The 14,786-nt window shown below is 46.6% G+C and overlaps 1 protein-coding gene across 1 annotated transcript in view; it reads left to right on the top strand.

Annotated features, from left to right (window-relative positions):
- Nucleotides 1–14,786, top strand: part of LOC148442954 (pleckstrin homology domain-containing family G member 3-like) — a 240,993-nt gene that overhangs the window by 53,233 nt on the left and 172,974 nt on the right. Inside the window, exon 2 of the mRNA XM_088463474.1 lies at nucleotides 11,821–12,044. Within this exon, the coding sequence (XP_088319600.1) occupies nucleotides 11,888–12,044 (157 nt within the window). The 5' untranslated portion in view covers nucleotides 11,821–11,887. The remainder of the gene's footprint in view (nucleotides 1–11,820; nucleotides 12,045–14,786) is intronic.

Here is a 14,786-nt window from a genome sequence, read left to right on the forward strand (position 1 = left end):
ACTGCGAAATCGTACCGCAGCAGTACATAGGACAGTCCCGACCCCGGGATGTAGTCAGTATGCCGGCGGCCGGAATGTCGACCACCAGAATCCCGACACTGAAAGCCCAGCTTGGGACTAAAGATAGGCATCTAAATACCGATGCCTATTATTAGCCCCAGGACGAAATCTTGATGCCCGGCATACCTAACGTATGTAAGCCGGGCGTCAGGAAATTTTAGCCGCACAGGGGGGGGGCCTGTTTGTTAGGTTTAGGCACCTCCAGGGGGACTTAGGGTTAAGCACCCCCCAGGAGGGTTAGGGTTAGGCTAGGGGTAGGGGGGGATAGGGACACGCACCACCGAGGGGAGGTTAGACACCCCTCGGGAGGGTTAGGTTTAGGGGGGAGGAGGGGAGGGATAACTATACTTACCACCCGGCATCAGGATTTTCTGCTGTCAGGCTTCCAGTGTCGGGATTTGAACCGGTAGCTTTTAAGCCATTGGTATTTCATACCCAGCCCCCGCCACCAGCTCACTGCCACTGGGGATGCTCTCAGTGTACACTGGTTGGCTGCTGGGGTGTGTCTGGCTGCTGCAGCTCTTGGTAGGCAGCAGTGAGGTGTTTCATTCAAGTTTTATTAGTTAATGCATCATGTTTTATTTCTTCAATAACAAGTTTGATTTACCACGTTTTACTTCTAAAAATGCATACATCCTTATAATTTTTGTAGCATTTGCCTCCATGAAGATAGACATAGTATAAGAATTATTTTAAAAGTGTATTAGTCTTTTATATGTTTAAGTACAGTTTACTTAAAAAAAAAACCAGAAACATCGGTTAACATCGGTTCCAGAGAACCAATGTATATATCTAAATAATGTTTTGTATTCAATGTTTTCTTTCGATGTCCCATCCCTAGTAGTTACACCACTGCCTGCTTCCTCATAGGTGTGGTCTGACTTTTTTTAAGTACTCTGTCAAGCCTACTCTACTTTTACCTTCTAAATGTTTTATTTAACTTGTTTCTCCAGCCTCTTCTGGCATCCTTACCATGAGAATCTTCTGTAAGTTGCCTTCACGCTTCTATGAACATTCATGACTGCCACTTGCATGAAGCAGGGGGGTGGAACCTATGATCATATGTACATATTCAGTGGTGGACTGAGTTAGTAAAACTCTGCTCAGCATGTGAAGAAGTGCCGATAGGTCTGCATGCAGACAGCCATACTCATGAGAGCATCTAGGAGATGACATTTTTCCCAATGCTGATGCCCTCTTGTGATAGCAGGGATACCTTTCATAAGTATAAGAGGGGCATCTTTTAAAGTTGCAGTAATCCCAATACACCCACTGTACACATAGTTTGCTGGTCAGTTATGCACCTAATTACCTGGTTAAACCATTCCCCAAAAGAAGCTTTTAATATTTGGGATGCTATTAAATGGAGGGGATCAGTGGTCAGGAATTACTGCTCACTAGAGGTCTTTTAAAAAAAAAAAGTACAATAATTGAGCACCACAAACCGCCATTATTGTGTACCATTATGGTACCTTCAGTGCACATCAAGGTGCTCTCGTACCTTCCACTGCTGGTAGGTGCCTCCACAACATAGAAATCCACCATAGGTTCAGGACATGCAGAATATCCTGAAGATGGACACTGTGAGAAGCTATAGATGTTACTTCAAAATCCCACTTTGAAGATCCGGAAGAAAGAAAACTGCATGGTACATGATCTCTGGTCTGTGGGAAAATGGTGCTACCTGGCAGGCCACTGTGCCAACCTTTAGCTCTACTCTTATCTTTATAGAACTTCTAGCAAAAACAAAAGGGAAATATAAGGGAAATCGAAAATTCTGTATGCAGAAAAAACAAACCCTTTCAAATCGCTAATGGAAGGTCGCACACAGGATTTGTGTACACGTCGATCCCGGATGCAACCCGCCTGAGATCCCTTTCAGTCTGGCGGCCCAACCCTTCATCTCCAAGCGCTGACTCTCCATATGCAGTGAACGGGACAAGGGTCCTCTTAACACGGGTTAACTGTTAACTGTTCATACTGCATCTCGAGCCGGGTTGAACTCTGCTCGCTACAGTTGAAGTGTCGGCTCGCTCGACCCAGGTTATTTCAACTGGCCCCTTTCACACTGCGCAGTGACCCATGTTGCTGCGCGTTCATGTGCACTAACCCGGGTTATTTGATGGCAGTGTGAAAGGGTAGTGTCTCTGCGATCTGTAACCCCAAAGTACTGAGCAAATCAAAAACATAAGAGTTGGCAGCCCTGGGCACATACATTTTTAGTGTTAGGATTTATGTTAAATCAAATAAATCTCAGAATATATATACAATACATATACTTCATTATAATATACTATAAACTAAACAACTAATCATATATTGTGGGATTTTAATTTACTCAGCACAAGTTGAGCCTGTGTATGTAGCCTTGTGAGGAATAATCCTTATAATCATAACCTACATATATAGAGCTTTAATATAGATAGAATTTATATTTGGATTATTATTATCCCTTATTTATATGGCGCCACAAGGGGTCAGAAAACCAAAACAGTATAAACAAAACAAGAAAAAAGTGACTTGCAGTACAGAACATAGCAGGACATGGTTTATAATCATTGCTGCACCAGCAATCATAAGGGATGTAGTTAAAATGCTGACGGGCGGGATGCCAGTCTCCGGAATCCCGACCGCCAGCAAAATGCAGACACCGCTATCCCGAATGCCATCAGGGTACCGGCGTCGGCATACCGAACGCCAGAATCCCTAATGTGCGGACGCTGGTAAGTAACAGTTTCCCCGTGGATGGGGGGGTTAGGTTTAGGCTCCCCCGGGGAGAGATTAGGTTTAGGCACCCCCCGGGGAGGGTTAGAGCTAGGCTACAGGGAGATGGGGTTAGGCACTACCAAGGGGAGATTAGGGTTAGGCACCACTCGGGAGAGTTAGGTGTAGGGTGCGGGAAGGAGGCATTAGGGTTAGGCACCACCAGGGGAGGGTTAGGGAAAAGGGGCCTATCCATTAGCAGATAAAATAAACAATTGAACGATATATCATTCAATCACTCAATATATCTGCTAATGGATAGGCCCTAAACGATGATAGCATGCTTCTGCGGCTGATAAATCGCATCTATCATCTCTCCAACATGTTGGTCAATTATCGCATATAGCTGTACGATATTAGCAATATTGTGCAGTTTATATGCGGTAAACGACGAACAACGAAAGATATTAGCAGCAGCTACAGAGCGCTGCAGAGAAAAAAAATCCACTCCCTGAATGATGTCATGCGATATCGTTCATCGTTTGCCAAAATCTGTCATGTACATGACAGATATCGTTCAGCACAGCCACCGGAATTTTCAAGGGATATCTCTTGTCTTTCATCGCTTTAGGCACCACCAGGGGGAGGTTAGGGTTATGGTGTATACACACTGTCAGATGAACGATTGAACGATTTTACCAACGATTTGAACAATTGAACGATTTTAGACTGTATTAAAATTAATGGAATTGTCCAAATCTGGCTGCAAACACATCACATGTCAGATATCTTTATCTGACAAGCGGGAACAGGCATCGTTCATCGTTGCAGGCTCACATATCAGATTTTCTTTCAGATATGAATGATTTTTAAAATAGTTATTGTTCACATCTGACAGAAAATCTGACCGTGTGTATGCACCATTAGGTATGACCAAAGTAGGGTTAGGGAGGGGGAGGGTTAGGGTACTTACCTCCCCTGTCGGGATCTTCAGCGCTTGGGCTCCAGGCATCAGGATTTAAGTTATTGAGCTGCCGGTATATCATACCAACCCCAATCATAATACCCAAATACACAGCAGGGCAGCAGAAAAGGGAATAGGGATAGGTTCTGTTGTAGGCAATGGGAAGGAGATGATGGTATAGGTGAGAGAAGACAAGGCACATGAGGGAAGAGGGCCCTGCTCATGAGAGCTTATAGTCTAAAGGGGTGACACACATGGGGAGACAGTGAGCAAGGAGCATGGGGCAGCAGGATAGGATGAGAGATGGAAAGTTTTGATAACGAAGTGAATCTTGAGAGACCTTTTAGAAGTTTTGTAGAGAGTGGAGAGTCTGATAGGGAGAGGGAGAGAGTTCCAGAGGAAAGTAGCAGCACTGGCAAAGTGTTGGAGGCGGGAGTGGGAGGAAGTAATCAGTTGGAAGGAGAGGCGGCATTCATCTGTGAAGAGAAGTGGATGGGCGGGAATGTGAAGGGAGATGAGGTCAGAGATGTAAATAGGAGAGGATTGGGTGAGGGCTTTGTAAGTGAGTGTGAGGAGTTTGAATTGAGTTCTGAAGGGGAGGGGGAGCCAGTGTAGGGCCTGTAATAGGGGGGAGGCAGATGTAGTAATTTTGGAGAGGAAGATGAGCTGGGCAGCAGCATTGAGGACAGATCGGAGTGGAGATAGGTGGGAGGGAGTCTATATAGGAGGAGGCTACAGCAGTCCAGTCAGGAGATGACCAGTGAGTGGATAAGGGTATTAGTTGCCTTCAGGGTGAGAAAGGGTCTGATCCTGGAGATATTTCCAATATGGAAATGGCAGGTCTGCGAGAGGTACTTAATGTGTGGCTTGAAGGAGAGGGAGGAGTCAAGGATAACTCTAAGATAGTGCACTCGGGGGCTAGAGGAGATGGTGGTGCTATCAACAGATAATTAAATAGTGGAAGGTGAGGTTATGCAGGAGGGTGGGAAGATTATAAGCTAAGTCTTAGACATTAAAGTATCCTTTAACAGATTATTTTATATCCACTCAGTAGCAGAAGACGGCAAATAAATAATGCATGAATATAGTTAGGATTTATGCTATTTGTAGAGCGTGGACAATTCTTGTGCTTTTGCTTTGCTAGGAGAACTTCAACTTCTATAATATGAATTAGCCAAAGCATTCTCTGTTTACCCCTCACCTGCTTCCTGTCTCCAGCCAATCCCCAGCATTCTGTGGGTGAACTAATCCACCGGTCCCTTGCACAAGCTGCCAGAGTGATGCACTTCACATCCAGGATCCAGTGTATGACCCGGGATATCCCTGACGACCATCCCGGCTCCCTAACCTGATCACTTGCTATGGACATTTCTCATTCTCTGATCCCAGCATCTACTGCAAATCATCTGGACTCTCTATCTTGACCTCTATTGTGATTCTGCTCACTAAGCTCTGCTCCGCTGCTCTCTACTAGAATCCTTACGTCTACTGAGCTCAGGAGGGCTAGAGAGTGAGGCTCTTCAATACCGCACCAAACCCATCACCAACCTCCTATACCTACTATAGTAACACCCCTTTCAGTAAAATACACTTTTCTCTTTTGTCACCTAAATTACCAGTTTTGGTGATCATGGGGGCTGCTTTTATTACATTGTCACTGTCATTGTGTGGAGATGTAAACCTTTTATTGCATTGCCTGGGGCAGTGGTTCCCAAACTGGGTGCCGTGGCACCCTGGGGTCCCTCAAGGCCCAGTGGTGCCGTGGAAAATATGCTGATACTCTAGGGTGCCGTGATTTGAAAAAGTTTGGAAACCACTGGCCTGGGGTGATCCTTGAAATACTCTTCTCTGCTGAAGTGCAACATAAAGGTATATAACAGGGTCCAATAAAAACATGCATCATTCTGTGCATCAAAGAACCGTCCTAAAACTGTGTCTGCTCAACCTTTTTATATCAAACAATAATCTTGCTCTGCAAAATTAAAATCGTGCGCTACTCTGCAAAAAATGATGCACTGGTGTATCTACAAATGTCTATGTCTATGTGAATTTCTGCTCATCTGCAAAGATGATTCGCCGATCAAGGAGGACAGTGGGTCTAGTCTAAAGCTACTGTGCAGCGTACAATTTAATCTGCAATTTAAATGACCTTCACTGATTCCATTAACTAAACCAGTAACGCTCGGATACTACACACACAATGTACTTGAATCTTCATAATGCTGCTGTCTGTGAGACGCTTCTATTACAGGCAGTGACACTGAATTAGGCAGGATGGGTTGCATTACGATTGTTTTCAGAAGCTTAAAGTAGTGACCAATAAATTCAATTAAATGTGCGCACACATGGTTTGGTGCATTACATACAGTAATCAATACATTTTGCCCTAAAAAAGGCAAAACCTCTTTAATGTGACTATGCCAATAAACCTCACATGTTCCAACATGAATAAGAAATATATTTTCTATTTGAGGGCCTGATAGAAGTTTTCCTAGAACATGACAAACTGTTATGTTACGTTATACTGCACAGACAATGCACTGTAATCCTACAGTTTCTGCCATCTGCGTCAAACATTTGTCTTACTCCACAGCAGAGGGTGTCCCTGAGTCACCCCATTAGCGTGCTGGAAGTTATGCAGGTTATTGATGTTTGAAAACACAGAAGAGCTCCAGGACCAGTAAGCTTCACAGCTAAATATTACAAGTAGTTTGGTGATCTCACAGGCCCACAGCTCGCATGCAGACAGTGACGGTTACATTGCAGCTTCCTAAGAAGGTAAAAGACCCATAAACGAGTGATAACTACAGATTGGCCCCTCTGATGATGCTGCAGCTGTATACCCTGAACATGTTGAATTCATTACCAGTTTGCAGGCTGCTGCTGCTGCTGCTGATGTCAGGAAGTGAATTCCAAAATAGCCAAATCTCTTATAATGTAACTGTCATTAGAAGCACAAAGCCCAGTGCCGGCGCAACCATTAGGCAGCTTTAGGCAATCGCCTAAGGGCGCCGGCCTCTGGGGGGCGCCAAAAGGGTCCATCTAGCGGGGAAAAAAAGGTTGTCTCTCAGACACATCCTTCTTTTACATGGTGTTGGCACGGCCGGTTTACTGATAGGGTTGGCCGCCAGGGGCCCCCCACACAGGGATCATCACCAGGTGGTGAAGCGTCCGAACCCCAAGCGTCGCGAACGTGATGTCAGGGCCGAAACTAGGATATCTGTCACCCGGTGCAAGGCAGCAATTTTGCACCCCCTCCCTTCCCGTAACTGGATTTTGTCCTTGCTCCTCCATAAGGCAGTGCCACACACCAGAATGCCCATTACACATTATGCCACACACTGTAATGCCCATTACCAAAGTGCCATTTGCCCAACACCATTTTATGCCCCACAGAAAGGCTTCTAATTACTTTAAAATGACCTGCTCGTTGCCATGGGGTTTCATGCTCGTTGCCATGGGGGTTTATGCTCGTTGCCAGGGATTATATGCTCATTGCCAGGGGGTTTCATTCTTGTTGTCAGGGGATTTATGCTCATTACCAGGTGTTCCATGCTCGTTGCCAGGGGTTTCATGCTCATTGCCAGGGGGTTTATGCTCGTTGCCAGGGGTTACATGCTCGTTGCCAGGGGTTACACGCTCATTGCCATGGGGTTACATGCTCGTTGCCAGGGGGTTTCATTCTTGTTGTCAGGGGATTTATGCTCATTACCAGGAGTTCCATGATCGTTGCCAGGGGTTTCATGCTCGTTGTCAGGGGGTTTATGTTCGTTGCCAGGGTTACACGCTCATTGCCAGGGATTACATGCTCGTTGCCATGGGGTTACATGCTCGTTGCCAGGGAATTTCATGCTTGTTGTCAGGGGATTTATGCTCATTACCAGGGGTTCCATGGTTGTTGCCAGGGATTCCATGCTCATTGCCAGGGGTTCCATGCTCGTTGCCAGGGGGTTTATGCTTGTTGCCAGGGGTTACATGCTCGTTGCCATGGGGTTTATGCTCGTTGCCAGGGGGATTCATACTCATTGCCATGGGGCTTCATGTTCATTTCCAGGGGGATTTATGCTTGTTGCCACAGGGTTTATGCTCGTTGCCATGGGGTTTATGCTCGTTGCCAGGGGATTTCATGGGAGAAGATGCAGCTTTCAGCATCTTCTCCCGGCAGCGCCAGCATTCCCGGCACTTCTGGGAATGCTGTGTGCATTGCGCTCTGCTAACAGACACTAGAGGACCAGTAGGACCTCTAGCATCTGTCTCCTCCTTGGCGGTGGCCATTTTTGGATGGCCGTTTTCAGCAGAGTCCATGCGGACGGCTAGTCCGCATGGAATCTGCTGAAAACGGCCATCCAAAAATGGCCACCACCAAGGAGGAGACATACACTAGAGGTCCAGTAAGGATCTCTAGCATTTGTCTCATTTTTGGATGGCTGTTTTCTGAATCTGGAGCCCCCAAGCCACCGCGAGCAAGCTTTTTTCACCCCCCGCAATCCGGCACCCGGTGCACGTGCACCTGTAGCCCCTCCCTGGTTGCGGCCCTGGTGATGTAATGATGTTGCAACGCTGCCACAACAAGGACCAAATGTAATAGGGTAAGAGTTTATCAGTAGGTCAGAGAAGAGCACTGGAGGTGGAGCAGACAAAGACAAGGAATGGATGAGCATAGCATAAGACGAGAGGATTGCCTGAGGAAAGTGAACATACAGATAGAAAACTGGGGGGAGCAGGGGCGGCAGAGTGAAGCTTTTCCTAGGGCACTTGCAAATCTGGCACCGGCCCTGACAAAGACATTTGATGTATGTATTCTGTCATTGATTCCTCTCATTTTCCAGACACTTTCTTACAGGTATACCCCTGTTGCAGTGGCGTATTTATAATAGTTGCAGGTTGTGCAGTGCACACAGTCCCTGGATCCAGGGGAGTCCACACCGCACACCCTGCACTCATTTCTCCTATACTTACCTCTCTAGAGTCCGCATCAGCAGCCCCGGCGCTGCACAAATCACCAAAAATAGAGCGACGGCCATTTTCCCAGCGGTTTATGCATGCGCAGTAAAACAAACACCGGGTAAATGTCCGCCATGCCATTACCCAGAAGACCTGTGCATGTACAGTTGTCTCTGGCACAGCTCCAGAGGATACTAGTGCTTATAATTACGCTGCAATTGGCTGCAGAGCCAAACAGAGAAGAGGTGGCCTTGATGGAGAGACTGCATACAGCCCCTCCTCACCTAAAACGCTCCCCCTACTTGTATAGGGCTCCATCTTCTCAGATATCATAAAAGGATTTATGGGGTTTTTTTTTTCATTCAGGGAGGGGACCTGGCAAGATTGCCCCTTATTCTGTATGTGTATGTACAAGCGCTCTAAGATCAATTTATCTTGTGATGGGGCAGCTGCAGGTATAGGAAGTAACCACCCTCAATTTACTTGTGGATCTGTAATTTTTAATAATACCTTAGCGCTCAACCTTTTATAGTATAATGTGGAATAAATTCTCAGCACATATGTACAATTGTTTCTGAAATCATTTAGTTATATATTTTAATTTATTTCTAAGAAATGGCTCAAATATCAGATTCTTATTGTATTTTTGTAACAGCATTTGAATCTAAACTAATAATATAGCAATCATTGGTTCGATAAGAAACACAAATTTTATGAATTTATTCCACTATAAAAGGTCGAGTGCTAAGGTATTATTAAAAATTACAGATCCACAAGATTGCCCCTTGTCTTCTCTCTAGATTGCTCTATTTGTTGAACCCTTCTCCAAATTATATACACATATTGTCAGATAAGCCTGGTGTTACCAAATATAAGAGTAGTCTGTTTGCATGTTTGCAAATTACCTCATTGCTACTATCTCCCACCCACAGATGACCTCCCCAAACCTCAATAATAGATCCCTGGTGATTTCCAAGGTATCTGAGGATACACAATTAAAAAATCAAAATCAACCTTGAACATTTCTTTGATCCTAATAGAAAATAAATTAGGGTCACTTAACTTAATAAATATCATATGCCAAAAAGCTTTATATAGAGAATGTTTAAAAGTAAGTTAAAGCAACTTATACCCCTTTTCCACCAAAATTCCGGGTCTGATCCGGAGTTGGAACAGGGTTCCTATATGGATCAGACTCAGAATTTAGCCGGCGCCGACTTGGGATATTCCTGAGTCGGCGCCACTCACACCGCAGTCGGGTCTGCATAGACCCGGCTTTTCCGGCGTGAAAGTGGACGCTTGGAGATGACGTCATCTCCAAGCGCCACTGAAGCCTTACCAATCGGCCGGTTTGCGGCGCACTGCAGGTCATCAAGACTCGGAGTGCGCCATACGGGCTACGCCCGTGTTAAACACTGCTATTTACCTGGGTTGGATTGCCGGGTCACTCGACCCGGTGATCCAACCCTCACCCCTTTTATACCAAGGAGCTGCCCGGGTTAACCCTGCAATAACCCGGGTTTTAGCTCCGGTGTAAAAGGGGTATTATTCAATACATTTAATTACCCAGGTTACTGATGATATTAAAAATAACAAAAAGTATATGATTACCTATTGGGAAGCAAAAATAATAATGATCAAATACTTAACAGAGTAATAATACAAAAATAAAATGGGAACAAATATGTAATAATGTGAAAAACAGAGTGATATTACTAAAATATTAAATCAAGTCACAGAGTTATCACAGTAGGTTTTCTGTGTGTGTCTTACAATATTTCCCCACAACTCTCATTTTTGCATTTCCTCCTGCTGTGTTCTGTACCTGTGACTAAGGAGCTCATTCAGAGCCGCTCGCGATTGCCTGATGTTTGCGCACTGCGCATGCGCTGCATCTGGCGTGCGCATGCGCGAGCCCCGCTGAGCGACTGAAGTTCAGTCACTATGGGGCTCGCAACAAGACGGGGCAGCTGTCGATGGTGAGTGACAGTTCGCCCCGTTTTGTGGGCGGGTAGTGGGGGTGGCTGGACAAACGCAGGCGTTCCCTTAGGAATGCCTGGCATTTGTTGAGCGGGCAAACTGACATCACTACTGATGTCAGTAGTGGACTTCCTGCTCTATTAGAGCAGGGGGTCCACTCGGCCTTGCGGCAGCCTAGAACATACCGCAGGGTCTCGTCACATGGGCGAGATAATCGCGATGGTCTCCTAACCACTCGCACAAGCTGTGGGTGGCCTCCCACAGCTTTGCGAGAGGCTGGAGAAAACAAAGAAAACGCCCACAGACCCAGCGAGCTGCCAGCGGCTGCGAGCGGGTCTAAATCAGGCCCTAAGTGTGTGTGACGTACCCCTGCACGTATATTGCAGTAGTTGCATTAAACCACAATCTCACCAGTTTTTAGTGATGGAATTTGAGGTCTGTAGTTGGGGGCGCAGTTGCAGCCAGCTCAGCCTCAGCACCAGGGCTGCTGTAAAAGGTAGGTAATGCACCTTTAATAGATGTATACCAATTTGAATAACAATTTGTGTCCATTTATTTGACATCCATTTGTTACAAGCACATTGGTAACATGAGTTACTGTCCTTTTTCTGTTTAAATCCCAATTTTCATATTGTCGTACAGAATTATCGTATGTAAAATAATAATAATAAACAAATATTTTTAATAGTAATGTATTTATAGTAGCATCTAGTATAAATGAATTCTCTATGAATGACAAATGTTTAAGTACTGATCATTTGAGCTTGGGCGTGTGACTGAGCTGACACATTACATTGTAATAATACATAAATACCTATATAATAATTATTTATAATCACATTAATATTTTATAAGACAGGTTCACTTTGGCTAGACATTTATGGGCGACACTTAGCATACAATAAAACGATTTTTCAATAAAATAAAAATATTTTTTAGTGTTGTGTTGACAGTTAATGCCTATTGTTCAATCAAAGCCATAAGACTAAAAAAGTCTTATGGCTTCAAGTGTCCATTAACATGTAATGCTGTGGTTGTAGACATATGTATGGTATTTTAGTTGTATTTGTGCACCAAAGTCTTGCTGCCAGATAATTCTGCCTGGGTTGTGTATGTCCCTCTCCTGCTGTTAGTGCTATAATGTAACAGTTATTCTGTCTGTTTTTCAGATCAAGGTTCTGAATCAACTGGACTGAGAGGGGTCTCTTCTAGGCAGTTTGCTCACCGACTTCAGCAATGGAGGGTGAATGTCATCTTCAGGAAGATGGTCAGAGAAATTGCAAACTCTTGATTTCTGCAACAGAAGATTCTGCAGAGTTAACTCACCTAAAGACAATTGAAGATGAAGAGCAGGGTCACAGTCATGAAGAACCAGCACACCGGGGTTCTGAAGGTAGTATAGTAATTTCTATTAATTGACAAGATTGGAAACAGCATCATGGGGTTCCTGAGTCCTCTATGGGACACTTGTGTACTTAATTCTCCTTCCATCAATAGTTATACAATAAATCTGGAGCTAGTATATTGCTGGGATTTATTATTATTATTATTATTGTTATTATTAATAATAATAATAATAATAATACTATTACATTTATTATGGTATCATTGACAATCCTTCTTGTCTGTGTGATATATAAAATATATATTTATTAATAAAACTGTTTAACATTTTAAGATAGGGACATACATGCCAAATAAGAGTTGTACTATAGGTGGGCTGGTAACAGTAGGATGGAATGCAGAGGTAGCAAATCACAGTGACTTAGTGGTAATGTTGTCCTGCAGAATCAGTGGCCTGTTCACAGCATGCCTTATATAGGGATCTAGTCAGCATCCCGACTGTCACAATAACAACGGCGGCATCCCGACTGTAAAGAATAATGACAGATTGTGGAGGTAAGTATTGGTGTTAGGGGGAGGGTTAGGGTTAAACTGCGGGAAGGGAGGGTTAAGATTAGGCTGCGGGATGGGAGGGTTAGAGTTAGCCTGCGGTACGAGAGGGTTAAGGCTAGGCTGCTGGATGTGAGGGTTAGAGTTAGGCTGCGGGATGTGAGGGTTAGGGTTAGGCTGTGGGATGAGAGGGTTAGGGATAGGCTGCGGGATGTGAGGGTTAGGGCTAGGCTGCGGGATGGGAGAGTTAGGGTTAGGCTGCGGGATGGGAGAGTTAGGGTTAGGCTGTGGGATGTGAGGGTTAGGGCTAGGCTGCTGGATGTGAGGGTTAGAGTTAGGCTGCGGGATGTGAGGGTTAGGCTGCTGAATGTGAGGGTTAGAGTTAGGCTGTGGGACGAGAGGGTTAGGGATAGGCTGCGGGATGGGAGGGTTAGGGTTAGGCTGCGGGATGTGAGGGTTAGGGTTAGGCTGTGGGATGTGAGGGTTAGGGTTAGGCTGCGGGATGTGAGGGTTAGAGTTAGGCTGCGGGATGTGAGGGTTAGGCTGCGGGATGGGAGGGTTAGGGATAGGCTGCGGGATGTGAGGGTTAGGGTTAGGCTGCGGGATGGGAGGGTTAGGGTTAGGCTGTGGGACGAGAGGGTTAGGGATAGGCTGCGGGATGGGAGGGTTAGGGATAGGCTGCGGGATGAGAGGGTTAGGGTTAGGCTGCGGGATGGGAGGGTTAGGGTTAGGCTGCGGGATGGGAGGGTTAGGGATAGGCTGCGGGATGGGAGGGTTAGGATTAGGCTGTGGGACGAGAGGGTTAGGGATAGGCTGCGGGATGGGAGGGTTAGGGTTAGGCTGCGGGATGTGAGGGTTACGGATAGGCTGCGGGATGAGAGGGTTAGGGATAGGCTGCGGGATGTGAGGGTTAGAGTTAGGCTGCGGGACGGGAGGGTTAGAGTTAGGCTGTGGGACGAGAGGGTTAGGGATAGGCTGCGGGATGGGAGGGTTAGGATTAGGCTGTGGGACGAGAGGGTTAGGGATAGGCTGCGGGATGGGAGGGTTAGGGTTAGGCTGCGGGATGTGAGGGTTAGGGATAGGCTGCGGGATGAGAGGGTTAGGGTTAGGCTGCAGGATGGGAGGGTTAGGGATAGGCTGTGGGATGTGAGGGTTAGAGTTAGGCTGCGGGATGTGAGGGTTAGAGTTAGGCTGTGAGACGAGAGGGCTAGGGATAGGCTGTGGGACGAGAGGGTTAGGGTTAGGCTGCGGCATGTGAGGGTTAGAGTTAGGCTGCGGATGGGAGGGTTAGGGTTAGGCTGCGGGATGTGAGGGTTAGAGTTAGGCTGTGGGACGAGAGGGTTAGGGATAGGCTGCGGGACGGGAGGGTTAGGGATAGGCTGCGGGATGTGAGGGTTAGAGTTAGGCTGCGGGATGGGAGGGTTAGAGTTAGGCTGTGGGACGAGAAGGTTAGGGATAGGCTGCGAGATGGGAGGGTTAGGCTTAGGCTGCGGGATGTGAGGGTTAGAGTTAGGCTGTGGGACGAGAGGGTTAGGGATAGGCTGCGGGATGTGAGGGTTAGGGTTAGGCTGCGGGATGTGAGGGTTAGAGTTAGGCTGTGGGACGAGAGGGTTAGGGATAGGCTGCGGGATGTGAGGGTTAGGCTGCGGGAGGTGAGAGTTAGGGTTAGGCTGCGGGATGTGAGGGTTAGAGTTAGGCTGCGGGATGTGAGGGTTAGAGTTAGGCTGCGGGATGTGAGGGCTAGGGATAGGCTGTGGGACGAGAGGGTTAGGGATAGGCTGCGGGATGTGAGGGTTAGAGTTAGGCTGCGGGATGGGAGGGTTAGGGTTAGGCTGCGGGACGAGATGGTTAGGGATAGGCTGCGGGACGGGAGGGTTAGGGATAGGCTGCGGGATGTGAGGGTTAGAGTTAGGCTGCGGGATGGGAGGGTTAGAGTTAGGCTGTGGGACGAGAGGGTTAAGGATAGGCTGCGGGATGGGAGGGTTAGGGTTAGGCTGCGGGATGTGAGGGTTAGGGTTAGGCTGCGGGATGTGAGGGTTAGAGTTAGGCTGTGGGACGAGAGGGTTAGGGATAGGCTGCGGGATGTGAGAGTTAGGGTTAGGCTGCGGGAGGTGAGAGTTAGGGTTAGGCTGCGGGATGTGAGGGTTAGAGTTAGGCTGCGGGATGTGAGGGTTAGAGTTAGGCTGCGGGATGTGAGGGCTAGGGATAGGCTGTGGGACGAGAGGGTTAGGGATAGGCTGCG

The sequence above is a fragment of the Taudactylus pleione genome, unplaced genomic scaffold (genome assembly GCF_031769625.1).
Source record: "Taudactylus pleione unplaced genomic scaffold, aTauple2 ptg001381l, whole genome shotgun sequence".
In the NCBI taxonomy this organism is placed as follows: Eukaryota; Metazoa; Chordata; class Amphibia; order Anura; family Myobatrachidae; genus Taudactylus; species Taudactylus pleione.